This window comes from Ananas comosus, linkage group 11, assembly GCF_001540865.1.
Source record: "Ananas comosus cultivar F153 linkage group 11, ASM154086v1, whole genome shotgun sequence".
NCBI classification, from domain to species: Eukaryota; Viridiplantae; Streptophyta; class Magnoliopsida; order Poales; family Bromeliaceae; genus Ananas; species Ananas comosus.
In genome coordinates, this window is record NC_033631.1 from 6,349,898 (window position 1) to 6,369,204 (window position 19,307).

The following is a 19,307-nucleotide window of genomic DNA, read 5'->3' on the forward strand; positions in this document are numbered from 1 at the left end:
ATTTCGGGTTTCCACCAAGGCCTATGTATGATATATAGGTTAGTTGNTTGTTCTTTTACTAATAGTATATCGACTTGTACACGGCTCTGATATCAGGATAGGACTCTCTTTGTTTTGCTTCCTATCGACTTGTGTTCTTCGTAGACGCCTTATATACTGCAGGTGTATGGCGGGTCTGGGCACGTACCGGATATGCTTCCGCTGGTACCCGGGCGTGACATTCCCTCTACTTTCTCCTTCTATATTTCTTGCCTTGTGATCGTTGAGCCTAACACCATACGATCCTATTGCATGTTGCTCTATTTAGTTAGTTTCGTATTTGCTTATCATGATCTAGAAGTAGAGGGATTGTTTACTATACTCGTGGATTGTGACATCTGTTGTTACCTAGTTGGTCCGTTATGTGACTCTCGTTGTTCAATGACCTATCCGGTCGGTATATCCTGAGGGGTTTGATTGTTGGCTACTTGTCGACGGCTATTGGTCATATTTGCATCGATCGCCATTGCTCATACGCATTTCACGTACACTAGCAGTTTGGCTACCGCAATGGTGTTCTTTTTTAAAAAAGTGGTCGCACTTCCGACCCGTGAGCCCAGGAGCTTATGCTAGGGTTATATGCTATTTAGAGTGGTGTGGCACTTGCCTGACGTCTTTAGACCGACACGGTGGATCTCGATTAGGTACTTTGGGACTATTGTCTGGTTAATACATTTCACTTACAGTAGCGATAGTTGTACATGTATCTTACTTCATCTTTTACTTTGCTACTGTATTACCTTTCATAGCTATATTTTTTGTTACCAGTAAGTACACTCGCCCTCGTCATCTTGCGGTACCCACTGGGAGACCCTTGTTGGTTTCTCACCCTCCCCTAATTTCAGGTGATCTTGGAGGTATAAGGCATGAGGTGCGTATCTAGCGAGCATTAGAGGTCCCGACCTAGCGGCAACTTTGGTTCTAGACTTGCCCTTTCTTTTTATGAATAATTAGACTATTGCGGTTCAGTTTGTTTTGAATCGAAGGTAATTTCGTTTTGAGATTTCAAATAAAGTTATTATGGAAATCAAGTGGATTTATGAAAAATAGTTTTCTATCACTCGTGGTAGCTCGCTTTTAAAGATAAAAGACATTCGTGTAGAAAATAGTTTTTAAAAGATTTTTCGCCTTTTCATGATCCTATATTTCAAAATGAGTTTCCGAGTGGGAAACACTTTCAACTAGTGTGGAATCTTGTGAATCTTGTGATGTATCGTTGTGAATGTAATTTGTGAGTGGATGTGGTTATGACTTATACTATGTGCGACACCATGCAAATACAGGAGAGGCTCTATTCGTGTGGACAGAGAATTCTCTGTATTTGTAGTGGGTCTGTTATTCCTTGGGTCAAGTTTTTTTAAAAAAAATTGGGCATTTTTTGCTGATCCATTGGCTTCGAATTGGCCTTCTTTTCAAATGGCTTTATAATAAGGGACCCTGGGACGTGACATAGCCACTTTTTGGCGTTGGTCGACTCACAAGCCTCTTTATGTGAAGTTGGCTCATCTTCCTCCGCCAAAGCAATATATGCGCTAATATGGTTAGCAGAAGGAGTAAATGAAGTAGTATAGTCATCATACCTCGCAGGAGATCTAATGACCCCCCTAGGACACCTGGAATATGCTGGTGGCTCCACCGGTGAATTTGTTTTCTCAGATGATTGCGTAGACTCCAAGTTTGATTCATTATCAACCTCCTCGTCGTCCTCTTGTACTTGCTTAGCTTGCACCTCATTGCGTGCTTCAAAGAGCTCAATTGGAATCATAGCCTCATTATCTTGCTTTTTCTTGGTGCCTTGAAAAGACCCTAAAGACCCTTCATTGATGACAACGTCACGGGTTACAATAATCTTGTGGGTAGTAGGGTCCCGCAATCGATACCCCTTAACACCTTTCGCATAGCCAAGAAATATGCACCTCCGAGAGTTCTTGTCTAATTTTGATCTCTTCTCCTTCAGTATCCATGCATAAGTGTCAAATCCAAAGACACGAAGATAGGAGTATTCAATGGGCTTGCCACTCCAGACTTCTTTAGGAATTTCTAAACCAAGTGATTTTGTCGGCGCTCGGTTGATCAAGTAACCAGCCGTGCTCACGGCTTTCGTTGAAAATCTCTTGTCAAGTTTTGAAATACTGAACATGCTCCGAGCCCTCTCCATGAGTGTTCTATTTAACCTCTCTGCTACACTGTTTTGCTGCAGTGTACTGGGTACTGTGAGGTGCCACTTAATTCCATGTTCACTACAAACTCATCAAATTCTCTTGAACAATACGATCCCCTCCGCTATCGAAATGTAGGCACTTAATTTTTAAACCATTTTCATTCTCCATGAGAACTTTAAACTTTTAAAAAGTTTCAAACACGTCGCACTTCCACTTTATGATAAACACCCAAGCCTTTCGAGAATAATCATTAGTAAAGGAAACAAAATAAGAACACCTACCCAACAAAATGTCGGGCAACTCCTAAGTATCCAAATGAATCAACTCGAGATGTGACTTACTTCTCTGATGTGATAGAGAGAATGATAACCTCTGTTGCTTCCCGTAGATGCAATCTTCACAAAAATCTAATGGCACGAACTTAACCTAGAAGAAGTTCACAATTAGATAATACCTACAATCCGCGCTCGCTCATGTGTCCCAAACGGCGATGCCACACCATCGGAGACTCCAATTTCGTACTTGCAACAACGCTTCTCCCACTTGAGTCTTGCCTACCAATCTATATAGGCCACCTATTTGCTCTCCCTTCATCAACACCAAATATCCTTGACATACTTTCAAATGATCCTTCTCGTCGGCGGAACTAAACCCTTATTTGCAAAACATTCCAAGTGATAGAAGACTTTTCCAAAGCGCAGGAACATGCCGAACATTAGGAACCGTCCGAACAACACCATCAAACATCTTGATTCGAACGTCTCCCACTCCAACCACTGGACATGCCGTGTTGTCACCCAAATAGATAACTCCACCATCCCATGGTTTATAAGTATAAAACTACTCCCTACAGGGAGTCATGTGGAACGATGCTCCTAAATTCAAGATCCAATGATAAAAAAGATAGGATCTATCCAAATACGGACAATGCATTTCCGTCCTCCGAACTAGCCGACTTAGCATCCGCTTTGGTTATATTACCGTGGAAGTTGCTTGAATCAGATTTACTATCAACTCCTTTAACCAGGCAATTCTTCTTCACGTGCCCCAACTTTTCACAATTCCAGCACTTTACTTTTCTTTTGCCCTTGGACTTTGATCTCTATCTCTCTCAATCACCACGCTCCCTCTCGAAGGGTCTTTCCCGTGCTATCATAGCCTCCCCTGAAGAGCTTCCATAGCTAGACTTTTGTCTCATCTCCTCGGTAAGCAATGATACAACAATCGACTCCATTTTAAGGGTTTCAACATGGCTCAAGTTCATAATCAAATTAATCCAAGATTTCGGCATAGAACAAAGTAAAATACTTGCCTTTTCTTCTTCACCAAGTCTCACATCTAGGGTCGCATGCTTGCTCACAATGGAGTTGAATGAACATAGATGCTCTTGTATCGGTGCCCCGTCTTTCATCTTTAGATTGTACAATTGCCGTCTCAAGAAAATTTTATTCACCAATGACTTCCCTTCATAAAGATTCTTCAATTTATCCCAAATTCCTTTTGCTGTAATCTTGGTTTCCATAGTGAATAACACCGAATCATGAAGTGCCAAATATAGATTTGCTAAACCCATCTTCTCTTTCTCTTCAAATAGCTTATTCGCCATTCCTTCCGCCTTTTTCTCCTTTCCTTACAAGGCGATCTCACAAGCAATTTTAATCAAGACTGCTTGCATATTAAGTTTCCACAACGAAAAATTCATTCCATCAAACCCAGGAACCTTATATTTTATCGCTGTAACTTTCCTAACCATCACTTCACCATCAATGAACTACAGAGACCAAACACTCTGATACCAATTGAAAGGATCGGCCGTGGGGTTACCAAGCACACCTCAAACCCACACAGCACACGAGCACAGCGGAAACAGGATCTTTCATAGATGTAAGAGACGAGATCATAGGAAAGATAAGCACGAGAAAAACAAAGCAATAAAGAAAATAAGAGATCACAAGAATATAAGATTTACGTGGTTCAGTCAACTATGAGTCGACCTACGTCCATGGGCAAGACCACCTCAACACTTTCTTCAATTAATCCACGGCACAAAAATACAAAGGAATAGATTGGATTACAAAAAACTCTCTTAGAAGCTCTCCACGTTATTTCGCTCAATTAGAGTGTCTATAATGAAGCTTATACGAGAAACCTCAAACAACGAGGCTCGAAATCTAAAAGATTAATTATAAGAGTTTATATAACTCTAAAATCTCTATTCTAGTAGGAAATGATCGTTGTCTTCCACCCGAGTCCAATTCACATCTGGCAGTCGATATCCTCTTAGAAATCCTCTTTAAAGTGATTCTACACAATCTCTAATCTTATGGAACAAGGTTAGATCTAATTAGAATCAAACTCTACATATTGACTCGAAACATGGCTTTACATAATCCAACAGCTACAAATCTATTAAGAGGAATTGTTTAGGTAGTAAAAGAAAGACAAAATAAGTTTCCAAGATAAAATCTATCAAATTTTTTTTCCTTGTCAAAACAGATCGAATTGCTAGCTTTGTTCCTTTCAACTGGTGCTTTTTAATGACATTGCTAGCTTTCATCTACAATTATAAGTTTACTATTTATAGCGTAGAGCTTGGTTAAAAAAAAAAATAGTATAGTTGTCTTTCAGAAAAATAGTACAGTATTCAAAATAAAAGGGCCTCAAATAAAGTATGGTATTGTGCAGTATGGTTTTTTTTTTTTTTTTNTTTTTTTTTTTTTTTTTTTTTTTTTTTGAGAAAAGGGTAGCATGCTACCCGCTTCATTTATTATACATTGTTATGCATTTTTCTATATGTATGTGTAAAGAGAAATCCTAGATGCCTCATAGGTAAACTTTGAAATTTTTGTCATTATTGGTCAATAAGCTTACAACATATGATGGTCGGACGCTAGAGGGAAGCACATCAATATGTAAATAAAAAAAATATTTTGACATGAAATAATTTCGCCGCCCATCTACGGTAGATGCATCCAAGCGAAAGAAATTCACAATACAGAATAATCTCATAATACATATTTGGCTGAATGCATTCGAACCGTTGAAATCAAACAGCCAAAATGCATGATATCCTATAGATGGAACTCCATGCCCATTATTACTTAGAACGTATATTGTTCATACAAAAAAAGAAAATATAAAGAAACCTTGAGGCATTCTTTATTATTCTTGCCTTTTTTTCAATGTTTTTCTAATTAAAAATTTATAGCTAGATGCTTCATAAGTAAAGAAATTTTATTATACGTTTTCTATATCTATATGTAAAGAGAAATTTTATATATGTAATAACCCGAACTTCTCTAATTATGAAATTTTGGTGGGAACCAGTTTAAAAAGCTATTAAATAAGTTCCAGCGAAGTTTGGAGAGCATTTAAGTGTTTTCAGAGCAAACTAGACTCGAAAACGAGCTCCAAAAGCTGAAATCTGCCTAAGTTGCAGAATTTGTATTGGATATCGGTACTAGAAAACTAGGTACCGGTACGCAGTGTAAAATTGAGAATATGAGCTCTCGGGTTTTGAGGTACTGGAACGGGGTACCGGTACTGGACTGGCCGGGTACCGGTACGCGAACCCGAGTACCGGTACGCAGCCTCCCAGAACGCTGTTTTTGAGGGGTAAAAGTGTAATTTCATTATGGGCTTATATAAGGGGGTGCCCACCCCTTCCCCTCAGCCCAGAACACACATGCACACATGCAGAGAGAGAGAGAAGAGGAGTTCATCTCTCTCCCTCTCTTCTTCCTCCTCTCCAAATTGGAGATCTTGGTGGAGATCGAGCTCGGGAACGCGTGGGAAGCGGTGGTTCGAGCTCTCGGGCGCTTGGTGGCTCGGTGCGCTTCCAACTTGAGGTTCGTCTTCGGGTCAAGAGGTTAGGGTTTTGCTAAATCTTTTGGTATTGGGGTTCTAAGTTTCCCTAGATGATTCTAACTAGGTTAATCAAGATTTCACCATGAGTTTTGGGGCTTCTTGTGGAAATTGGAAACCTCAGGTTAGAATTGGGGATTTTAGGGTTTGAGCTAGGGTTTTAGATTTAAACCTTCTAGATGGATTTCTAGCAAACCCAAAGCTAATCTAAGCTACAAATGGTAGAGATTAGCAAGTGGATTAGAGTTTTACCGTAAAATTTGGAAAACCCTAGGTTAAAAAGAGGGATTTCTTGGTAAAGGGTTCTAACACTATTTTAACCCTTTGTGTCATGCCCCGCTATCGCCAACTTGATCGATTCGAGCCCGTACACAGACGCCGAACGGACAGCATCTCCCCTGTCCGGCCAAGGCTGAACAACAACGAGTACATGTATAAAGAAAGAAACAATTCCCAGGATAACATTTCAATATACATGGCTTGCACGAGGGCAAGCAACAAGAACAAGTGAATGTAACTAACTAAACATGAATTCACTGTGTTTCTTAAAAGAAATTTAAACCAAAATATAAAACTAGATAACTACTACATTTAGTTATTTACAACATTTACAGGCTCATCTATACATCATTTTTACATGTTTCTATTTCATCAAATATATACAACATGAAACCAAAATGGGTGTACAACTATACTTTGGAGTCCACTAGCTAGGATGCTGGGCTCTTGCCACGATCCTCGACTGCTCTTCTCGCGCTAAGATCTGCATGGTTAGTGGTGTGAGAACTACTAAAAGTTTCCAGTGGGTTCGGCCGCCGACCTCGCCGACTCACCCACTAGATCTATTCAGGCATATGTAGGCAAGAAAAGAGAATAGATAGTAACCAGTTATAACATGTAACTACTACAATGTCTGTATAAAACTGAAAAGAACAATATATAACATATGAAAGTTATGCGTGCATGCTACTAATAATCATTATCCAATCAATCTGGTTAACCATTTGGTTAACTATAGCTCACTAATCAAATCCCTTCTTATCGGGGAGAATTTTGCTACAACCTGACAGGACCGTCTACTGGGGAGAATTTCGCTTACCGACCCAGTTGATGACAACTCCGGAGCTCATCGCCCAAAGAGGAGCGACCTTCCTCGAGCATTAGACTAATATGAGTATAATCTGATCCTCATTTAGAGTGTCCAATGAATAACAATGCCACACTTTAAATTCTAACTAGCTCTTTATGCTAGTTTTACAATTCCAATTTTCGATGCTAACCTACTTTTCTAATCATAATGTCACCAAATTTACTATTGTCATCTTCCACAGTAAGTTCACATATTCATAGGGTTTTCTATGTTCATAATCTATTGGCCACAAGTTCTCTACATTGAACATATTCAATTACTCAATTCATATTCACATAATGACATTTCCCCTATAATGCATGAATACAATGCAATTCATATATATGTATACTCAATAAGGCGACATAGACATAAAGAGAGATTCGAAGATTTCGGATAGCACCACCCACCTCGTAGGGATGCCGAAATATTAGAACCAACGTCTCGGAATTTATAAGCACCTAGTCCTCGCGACTCGATGCAAATGAAGCTAAAACGACGTTTATCGTAATTAACGCGTCGTAGATCCGTCGGAATGTCAACTTGAGCCTCTGAACAAGTCAAACTTTCCTTCATAGAGGATTACAAGAAATCAAACTCAAGCTATGACATCAATCCCACAACTCGCATACCTAACCCAATTTACATACATATTGCCAATATAGCATAGTTCTTCTCTAGGTTTCCTTTGCTAATAACTTAGAATTACAAGCCAAACCTTTGCTCTTGGTTAATTACAAGGATTCCTAACCAGGAATTTCAAATAACCTACTCAGGTTATTTACTACATGGATATACACATACACAATATATATATCACTTGTTCTCTAGGTTCTCATAGCACTTAGAAGTTTTAGCAGTCAAGATCTATAACCCAAATCTAATTAGAATGTAATTATACAACCTTCAAACCAGGAATTACATAGCCTCTCACCAAATTTTATCTCTAATCCAGTAATTACACACATGCTGCCCATAATACAGCTTTCTTAAGCTTTCTATATGCTTTAACTATCGTGGAACTCTAGCTAGATTCCCTTAAAGGCAAGTGACTCAACTCTAACAAGGATTTGATCAAACTTACCTTACTTTGATGCTCCACCAGGTTGCTCGCAGCTTTTTAAACCTTTCTTTCAGCTCCAACAGCAAGAAATCCACTTCAAAAATCTACTCCCCCAACCTCTCTTTCACAACCACTACCTAGGGTTTATAGAGAAGGAGAGAAGGAAAGAAATGAAAAGAAGGAAGAGAGAGAGTGTACTGGATACGTTTGCAGCTGCTAGGGACCTGGGATTAAGAGATAAGACCGAAAAATTGCAACTTAACCCCTCTAACGACCAAAAGTGCATTGCAGTTCAGCTGTTTACACTTTAGTCCCTGTAGGTTTTCTGCACTAATAGCAACAACATCAACAGTAATTAGTCCTACATCCTCTACAAAAACTGAAATTGCTGTTTACAATTTGGTCCCTGCAGTTTACTGCACTTGACGGCAGCTGAAATTACTGTTTATGAATAGGTCCCTGCAGTTTTAGTGCAGAATCTGCACTAGGCAGCAGCAGTAGTAGCAGCAGCAGCTGCCAGCAGTAGCAGCAGCAGCAGCTACTACAATCAGCAGTAGCAGCAGTTGCAATCAGCAGTAGCAGCAGTATTCAGTAGCTATTGTACTTAAACCCCCCAAAAAATAGAAATTCTTCTTTACAAAACAGTCCCTACAACTTTTACAAAACAGTCCTTGCAGCTTTTTAGTACAAAATCTGCATTGGCAACACTTGTTTCCAAGGTGATTTCGCACTTCCACTTTATTCTGAACCCCTTTAAACCCTTCTAACTTGTAATTAGCTACCCTCACACGACCAATTTAGCTCGGGGACTAACTAATTTATATTCTTGCATTACTTTGATCACTTTGATCAAAGTTAGCCTTTTAGTTGGAGATTCGATACATTGCAATCTTTCCCCTTTAATTTAGTTTCGTCGACGAAACTTAAACACATATCTTAGTTCTCCTGATCGAGTAGGTGAGGATAGGACTCGTGCATAGGTTCTTCCAATTCCCACGTGGCCTCACGCCCAAGTGATTGCTCTATTGCACTTTCACATAGGGAATAGTGCAATTTCGCAATTCCTTCACTTCGCAATCTAGAATGCATACCGGGTGCTCTTCATATGTCATATCCTCTAGTAAGTCCACTGGCTCATACTCCAGAACATGCCTAGAATGATGTACATACTTGCGAAGGTTCGAAACATAAAATACATTGTGTATTCCCTCGAACTTCGGCGGTAAAGCCAATCTATAAGCCACCGCTCCTACTCACTCCACGATCTTATAGGGTCCGATGTATCGAGGACTAAGCTTTCCTCGAATACCAAATCTCTTTATTCCGCGCATCGGTGACACCTTTAAGAAGACACTATCACCAATCGTAAACTCCAAATTCTTTCTGCTTTTATTAGCATAACTTTGCTGCCGTGATTGTGTCGTTGACAACCTTTGGCGGACTAGGCGTACCTTCTCCTCCGCTTCTTGAAGCACATCAGGACCAAGAACAATCCTTTCTCCTACCTCACCTCAATGAATAGGGGATTGGCATTTCCTCTCGTAGAGGGCTTCAAACGGTGCCATTGCAATACTTTCCTGGTAACTGTTATTATAGGCAAATTCAGACATCGCTAAGAAATCATGCCAACCACCCATGAAGTCAAGTACACATGCCCGTAGCATATCCTCCAAAATCTGAATCATCCTCTCCGACTGTCAATCAGTCTGAGGATGAAACGCCGTACTAAAATTGAGCCATGTGCCAAGAGCATCCTGTAAACTCCTCCAAAAATAAGATGTGAACCGTGGGTCTCGATCAGATACAATCGACGTCGGAACCCCGTATAACCTCACAATTTCGTCGAGGTACACCTGTGCTAACTTGTCCCACGACCAAGTAGTATGAATCGACAAAAAATGCGCCGATTTCGTCAATCGATAAACTATCACCCAAATAGTGTCATGTCCGGCCTGTGATCGAGGTAATCCAACTATGAAATCCCTCGCAATATTCTCCCTTTTCCAAATAGGAGTAGGTAGACTCTGCAACTTTCCCACTGGGAATTAGCGTTTAGCTTTAACTTGCTGACAGGTCAGACACTGCGCCACAAACTGTCCAATGTCCCTCTTCATCCCAGGCAACCAATAATGTACTTTAAGATCCTTGTACAGTTTAGTGCCACCTGGATTTACACTATAAGGCGATTGATGAGCTTCCTGCAATATAGCCCTCTGAATCTCCTCGTCTTTGGGTATGCGCCAACGGTTTCGAAACCGAAGTGCACCGTCAGATCCCATTGTAAAATCATCACCACGCCCGCTCTCAACCTCACACCACACCTTTTGGAGATATGGATCTAAAGATTGTCGATCTTTAATTCTTTCCAACAAAGTCGGTTGAACAACTAGAGTGGCGAGAATAGCTGGCATCTCTGGAGCTACAACCTCAAGATCAAACCGCCGTATTTTATTCCACAACGACGGTTGATGTGTAATCGCCATGGCCAAGTTCTCCACAGACTTTCTACTCAGCGCATCTGCCACGACATTAGCCTTTCCTGGGTGGTATAGAATAGTAACATCATAATCCTTTAACAATTCTAACGACCAGCGTTGTCGCATATTCAGCTCTTTTTGGATGAACAAATACTTAAGGCTTTTATGATCAGTATAGATCTCACAATGCTCGCCATAGAGGTAATGTCTCTACAACTTCAATGCAACGACGACCGCAGCCAACTCTAAATCGTGTATCGGATAGTTCTTTTCATAACTCTTCAACTGGCGAGATGCATAAGTGATAACCCGACCACCCTGCATAAGCACACACCCAAGTCCATTGTAGGAAGCATCACTATAGATCACAAAACTTTCCCCCGAAATCGGCAAGGTGAGAATAGGAGTTGAAGTCAATCTTTCTTTCAACTCCCGAAAACTACGATTACATTCTTCACTCCAAACATACCGGGCTCCTTTGTGCGTAAGGCGTGTTAGTGGAGTAGTAATCTTAGCAAACCCCTCCACGAACCGCCGATAATACCCCACAAGTCCAAGAAAATTACGGATCTCAGCTACACTCGTCGGACGAGGCCAATCTTTAATCGCCTCTACTTTCTTTGGGTCAACTGATATGCCACCCTCAGAAATCACATGCCCAAAAATGCGACCTCTCGCAGCCAGAAGTCACACTTCTTTAACTTGGCACAACTGTTTCTCTCGCAGAATTTGTATCACCGTTCTCAAATGTTCATCGTGCTCCTCGTTACTTCGAGAAAAGATCAATATGTCGTCTATAAACACTACGACACACCGATCCAACAGTGGCTTGAAGATCCTATTCATTATATTCATAAATGCTGCAGGGGCATTGGTAAGTCCAAACGGCATCACCGTAAACTCGTAGTGACCATAGTAAGTGCGAAACGCTGTTTTGTACACATCCTCTGGCTTGATCTTCATGGTGATAACTCGATTGGAGATCAATCTTCGAATATACCCGCGACCCTTGCAACTAATCGAACAAATCATCAATTCGGGGCAACGGATATTTATTCTTAATTGTAACCTTGTTCAGCTCGCGATAGTCAACGCAAAGCCGAAGCGTTCCGTCCTTCTTCTTTACAAATAGCACTGGAGCTCACCAAGGTGACACACTAAGCTTCACAAAGCCCTTGTCCGGCAAATCCTGCAACTGAGCTTTTAATTCCCTCAACTCAGCCGTGCCATTCTGTACGGAGCCTTCGAAATTGGCGTCGTCCCGAGAACCAAGTCAATGACGAGCTCCATCTCCCGGTCCAGTGGCAATCCCGGCAACTCCTCCCGGCAACTCCGTAGAAAATACATCTGGAAACTCTCGAACTACTGAAATATCCCCAAGTGCCAGAAGTTCCTTTTGATTCTCCACAACTGTCGCCAGATAAGCTATGCATCCTCTATTAATCAACTTCCTCGCTCTCGACATCGACACCGTCAAAGCAAAGAGCAAACTCTTACACGCCCGATACACAACCTCCTTTTGCGCAGACACGAAAGGTGATCACTTTACTTTCACAACCAATCGTAGCGTAGTACTTTGAAAGCCAATCCATTCCAAGGGTTAAATCAAAGCTTTTCATACGGCTCAGCACTAGCAAATCTGCTGGCATAATCCAATCACCAACTTGTACTGGACAAGCCGTACACTCCTCGTGGACACTAAAAGTGTGCTCAGGAGCATAAACCCACCAGGCATCCGCACTATCCGAAATCTCGATATCATGAGTTTTAGGAAATGATCTACTAATAAACGAGTTCGATGCACCTGTATCAAACAATGCACGAAATCTAGTGCCTTTAATTAAAACAATACCTGCTACGACATCGTCGACCACTGCAGGCTCCTATGCCTGGGGAGCAAAAACACGACCACTCGGTGCAGGTCGGGATCCCTCGGACTAACGCAGCACAGATGAACGTCCAGTAGACATAGCGGGTGGAAGACCCACACGTTGTCTCGGGGTCGACTGAACCGACACGGCTGACGGGGCAGACGATGCTCCACTCGGGCATTCCCGACTCAAGTGTCCTGGCTGGCCACACCTATAGCATCTCCCCTCACGCTGCGAACAACTCGTTGGTCGATGATTCCTGCCACAAATAACACATATAGTGGGTCCCTGATACCTCGACTGCGATCGTGGATACCGAGGGGGCCATTTAGAACTCGACTGTCCTACGGCACCAGTGGTGGTCCGTTTCTTTCCTTTTTCCCTTTCCTTTTTCCTTTCAAACGATTCTCGTTCATCACGTGCAATTGCATTTCCTCGCTCCACCCAGAAAGCACGATCCAAAACTTCTTCAAAAGTCTTTAACTTAAAAGCATGTATCACCTTGAATATCTCGGGTCACAACCCCCGTCAAAACATTCAGCCCAGTCACGATCCTCGTGAATCATACCCGGTACACAGTTCACCAGATGTGAAAACTCCCGTTCATACTCCCGTACCGAACAGTTTCCCTGTCTCAACTTGCAAAAATCTTCTTTCAGTTTTCTTTTATCACTATCAAGAAAGTATTCCATAAACAATAACTCACGAAACTCATCCCAAGTAATTGGAGGAAGATTTGGAGACCGATTTTTCTTAACCCTTCTCCACCAAACCTGAGCTGCCTTCTCAAAATAGTGCGCGGCTAAATGAACATTGTCTGTAATATACCGAACTTCTAATTCATGAAGTTACGATGTATGTTAGCTTAGAAAGCCATTGGAATCGTTCCGGCGAAGTTCGGGAGCATTCGGGTGCTTTGGTGCGCATAGGGCGCGAGAACGGGACCCGAAAGGCTATGTTGGACCGTGGACTAAATCCGGCATTAGCGTGGATGAAAAGATGATGAAAACATGTTTGAAAACATGTTTGGAGAGTCTCGGTTCGATTTGAAAAGAAACGGAGGTCAAACGAGTGAAAACGAGCGAAAACGGAGTGAAAAAGGATAAAGGCTGAAAATGCTGAAAAATTGGCTAAGTCTGGAATTCTGGCCTTTCGGGGACCGGTCTCTCACCGCAAGGACCGGTCCCAGAACCCCGAAAATGCCCAGTTTGGGCTTTTGCGAGGGAAGCATTGTGGAGGGGCTTAAGTGTAAAATGGCACTTATGAGAGTGTATAGAGGGGATCCTTTCTCCCTTTCTCTCATTTCTCTCACTCTCCCACACCAAAATTGTAATATACCGAAAATTCGGAAAATAAAAGTGCCGAACTTTAGTCAAATTGACCAAAGTGCGAGGATGGTACACTTCGAAAAGTCCGAAGGTGTTAAAATGATCAAAAGTGAGTTGTGGAAGGTTTTCGAGAGCTAAAGAATCAAATTCTGCTAAACTGCAGATTTTCAGCTCTCGGGGACCGGTCCCTGGTGGGAGAGACCGGTCCCCGAACGCGTATGAAATGAGACAGCCGAAAAATCGGCAAAGTCCTGAGAAAGTAGCTCTCGGGAACCGGTCTCTGCCTGAGAGACCGGTCCCCCAGAGACCGGTCCCATCGTAGGGAGACCGGTCGCATCGCGCGCAGCGACTCTGGCTGCGCAGGGTGGACGTTCGGGAACCGGTCCCTGCTCGGGGAGACCGGTCTCTTGCCCGCGAAAACTGCCCAGTCCAGGCAGTGTCAGAGTAAAGTTGAGGGCGTTTATTAGCATTTTTGCAAACCCTTGAGCTATGTTAGTGGGTCGAGGGTTTTCCCCTCTCATTTCCATCTCCTCATACACTCTCTCCTCTCTTTCTCTCTCTAGAAACAAAGAAGGAGAAGAAGAAGAAAAGGAATGAAAGGAGGAAAAGAGAAGAAGAGGTGAGAAGAAGATTAGAGTAGCAAGCTTACCTCTATCCTCTTCCTCCTTTGGAGCAACCTTGGGAAAGCCTTTGAGTAGGCTTTTGATACCAATGCTAGTAAACCCTAGAATGGGTTTGAAATGAAGGTAGAAGATGGTAGTTTTAATGGAATATCTAGTAGTTTTTAAGGCTTTCTTTTTGATTCTAAGAGATCAAACCTTGGTTTGGCTTTAGAGGTGAGCCTTGGACCTCCTCATGGTGAAATCCAAACTAGATTTTGAAGCTAAGAATGGTTCTAATGAACTACTAGAGTATAATGAAGCTACTTTTGTTCCATGAGATCAACCCTCGTTTGACATGTGTATGGAGCTAGGGCCACCAAATGGGCCTTTGTGCTCATAGGTTTTCTAAGTGCAATTGACCCTCTAAAAGATCTAATTGGGGGTTTTCCGACGGCGTTGTTGTGGCGTCGATTAACGTAGCGAAGTCATAAGATAAGTTATGAGCGCAAAATGGCGCTAATAAGGGGTTCGTTTTGCACCAGTAATTAGAACGAAGGGATCTAAAAATACCGAGGAAATCAGTCGGAAGCACCTTTGAAAGCTACGAGGTCGGGTGGTGATTCTCAAAACTCATTGAACTTCTCTCTATGCCTAATGTGTCATTCATTTGAGCATGGTAATATATTGGTTGCATGCATATTAGGGTAAAGTGATTGATAGAGATGTGATGATAGCATGATTGTGAGTACAACATTGCTTATAATGATGGTAGAGCCAAGGATAAAATGTCAAAACCCTAAGTGGTATGCTTAGAGAAAGTGAACACACCAAAGTATGAGCAAAGAATAGTAGTGACACTATGACACTAGATTCGAAGTGCCATTTGAAAATGTAAGTAAAGAGGACACTAAGTTAGTGTGATGCAAAGAAACCAATGTAATGTAAAGAATGATTGAAAATGACAATGTTTAAAGTTAAAGTAATTGGGGGAATAAAGACACACAGTGCTAGAGGTAGCCAAAAGTAAAGAATGTAAGAATATAATTGTAGAGTTAGCCAAAAGTAAAAGAAATGTAAAGAAATGTGATTGCATGAGTTTGCAACATAAAGTGATGTAAAGAGACACTAGAGCTAGTGTAAAGTCAAGATTGAACTATAAAATCCTTTGAGTTAAGGATAGATCATAATTGCTATGAGTTCCGTGCTCGAGGATTCGGTCGCTCCCTCGGGCGATGCGGCTCCGGAGTTATGCATCTGGGTTGGAGTAAACCGTAAGGACGGTCTTAGCTGGTGAGTTCCTGCGATGATGGACTTAATGTGAAGCAAGTTAATGTGGCGAAACCCGGCTAGCCTTAATGATAAAGGCAAAGAGTAAAGAACAAAAGAGCAAAGAACAAAGTGTATAAGTGCAAAGAATAAAGAACATGCATAACCTGCATTTATTAATGTTAGCATAATTCTTGCTATTTGTTCAGGCATATTAGCATCATTTTACTAGATTGGTTACTATATCTATACTTATCTTTCTATTATGCCTTAGTTAGTCCTAGTGGAAAGTCGGTGATGTTGAGGCCGAACCCACTGGGAACTTTGTTGTAGTTCTCATCCTACTATTTCCACAGAGCCGGGACGAGCGAGCCGGCGAGCGACGAGTAAGGTATCGCGCCTTAGTCAGAGGCCACCAATGTTGGATTTCATTTTGTAGTAAAGTACCTTATGATCATCTTTTGTATTTGATGATTTAGTGATGTAAAGAAAGAATGTAAAGCTTATTTTGAGGTAATGTAATGTAAGAAGAAATGATGAAATGATGTAATGAATGTAAGAATTCGATAATTACTAGATGGATGCAATGTATATGCATTAAAATGAATACATATTACTTTGTTGAATGTTTAGTTTCCTTTTTCTTTCATAATGGCTATTGCTTACCTCGTGTAAGCCGTTTGTGTATGTTTCCGCTAGTGCTTTTCTCTATTGATGAAATTGTACTATGTGATGACCTTGGGCAGATAGGGAAAACTCTGTCCGTTCGGCGCTGTTTGACGTGCTCGGGTCGGGCCAAATTCGGCATCGATTCCCGGGGCGTGACAAAATCTCTCCTTCTCTCTCTAGAAAGAAAAGAGGAGAAGAAGAGGGGAAAGAAAGGGAAGAAGAAGATGAAGGAGATGAAGGCAAAGAAGATGGAGCTTATCTCATCTCCTTCCTTGAGCCATGTGAGCAAGCTTCTTGAGATAAGCTTCTTGGAGCTTTAATGGTAGATCTTAAGGGTATAATTTTTATACTCTAAAGATGATTTTAATGAAATCTTAGCATGCTAAATAGATGGTTATAGTTGATTCATGAGATGAGATGGGGCATTTGCATAAATCGCATCTAGAGCTCCAAAAAGGGGTTTTTGTAAATAGGTTGAGTTTGATCTCAATTGACCCTATACAAACCTAATTGGGGTATAACGAACGCGTTGGTGCGCGCTCGTTCGACAATCCGACGAGCGTACCGCGAAGTTATTGACAAACAATCTGTTTCTGGTACAGATAGCGCGCAGCGCGGGATAAGCCTCCAAAAATTATGAAAATGGATCGGGAGCATCGTGGTGTCGGGGAATAAACTCCCGAACAGACGGATCGGCGGATTGGTGGCCGTTCGGGTGGTCGCGCAAGAGTTCGAGCCGAACCGGTCACGGGTGCCGCGGAGGGATTGCAAGTGACGACAAGCAATCGGAACGCGTTAAGAGGTGGGTTGTGTTTACCGAAGCGACTAGGTCGCCTTCATGCAAAGTGTAGTAGTGTGTTTCACTATTGATGCATGATAAGAATGTTAAGTAAGAATGCATGATAAGAATGCTAAAGTAAGAATGCACCATAATGATACTAATAAATGCATATAATGCATGATAAAGATGATAAGAAATGTATGCATGTGAATATGCTAATGAATGCTAGAGCTAAATGCTAAATGAATATGTAAGACATATGTTAGATAAATGCATGAGTTAAATGCCAAGTAACATGAGTAGATGCATGTTTTGAAATGGATGCATGAGAAAATGCTTAAAAGAATGTGTAATGACATATGTAAGAATGCTAAGTGAATTCATATTGATATGAAATAGAATGCTAAAGTATACATGATAAGCATGGATGCGGTTAATGCTAAGAATGTAGATGATGACATGGTAAAAAGGCTAAGTACAGGTATGATAAGCACGATATAGGGATGCTAATGTGAGAAATGCTATGTAAAGGACATATGTATACATATAGATCGAGTGGCATTGAACCTAGAGTCGTGAACCTAGGTTTTAAACAAGAGTGATATTTGAACCTAGTGTCATTGAAACATTGGTTATTCACGAGTGGCATGTCAAGGTTAATTCCTAGTGTGTGGACAACTAGGAAAACAAGAACATGAGTGGTATTGAACCAGAGTCAGATAAACCTAGGTTTGTAAATGTAATGATATAGAACTAGAGTCAGTGAACTTAGGTGATAAAGAATGTTGGACCTAGCGTCAATGAACCTAGGCTAAGAAGATAATGACGTTGAACCTAATGTAATTAACATAGGTTGAGTAAAGGCTGGACCTAGTTAGGTCGATAACATAGGGGGGAGACCAACCTTGAGTAATGTAAAGTGGATTCCGGAATCCTGCTGCTAGTGCAGCAGGCTGCTAGTGCAGGCATAAACTCGATAGTTCTGGCCGCGGGTGATGTGGCGTGCTTCCTCTCCCACCGGAGAACTTCGAGGCTTGTCAATGACAAGAACATGAGCGCTAGGTGATGTGGCATGTTCGTCTCCTATCGGAGATCTCGGCTGCGGGTGTATGCGCAGTTCCTCTCCTACCGGGGGGATCCCTGACCACGGAGTGTACGCCAGCTCTGGGACCCGTTGGGCGATGTGTTTGTGATGAAGGCTGAGGTGTATGTGAGAGTCCTTCACCTCGAGCCGGACAGAGCGCGGACTATCCGCCAGTTGATTGACTCAAGACCAAGTGGGATGGCAAAGTTGGCTAAGGCAAAGAAACCTTAGGAAGAAAGGCTAATGTGTGTTAATATTACTAAGGTGTGAGTTACCCTTAGTTAAGCGCGTAAAGAATAAAGAAGGAATAATCAAGAGTAAGAAAAGGCCTAATGCTAAAGAATGACAAGTAATTAAAGAATAAAGAAGGGTTAATGCTAAAGAAATAGCTAGTAAAGTAAAGAATGAGAAAAGTAAAGATGGATAAGAATAAATGGTAGAAGCAATTAATCTACTATATGAGTTGCATAATTTGCTATGCATGTTGTGAGGCAAAAGCATGGTAATGTTAGTTGCATGATTTATAATTTCATATCATCTATTGGACTAACATGTTGTTTGTGCCTCCTTTGACCTGATGGTCGAGCTCTTCCCTTGGGTGGCCGTACCTACTGGGAACTATGAAAGTTAGTTTCTCACCCCACATTATTTCGGGGTGTTACAGGTTCACACCGTGAGCGCGCGCGGCGCGAGGAAAGGGCGTAGCTCCGTAGTTAGCGCCCTACCACAGAGACCAGATAGCAACACCCTGAGTCGGCTACTTAGGGATATGGAAAATGAAAGAACAAGATGTATCAAACTTGTAGTAAATTTATAATAATTGGATTGTACTTGGAAGTTAAGTGAAACCTAATGTAAGAATGAAATGAGAATTGTGATGTAAAAATGTATGAATGTGAATGCTTGTAATAGCAAGTAGATTTATGTTTTTGATACTTCCTTATGCAATCTTTGGTTGAAATGTGTTCCTGG

At 41.5% G+C, this 19,307-nt stretch overlaps 1 protein-coding gene across 1 annotated transcript; it reads right to left on the reverse strand.

Annotated features, from left to right (window-relative positions):
- Positions 10,303-10,860, reverse strand: LOC109717113. Its single transcript, XM_020242789.1, has one exon. The coding sequence runs from the start codon at positions 10,858-10,860 to the stop codon at positions 10,303-10,305; it is 558 nt and encodes a 185-aa protein (XP_020098378.1).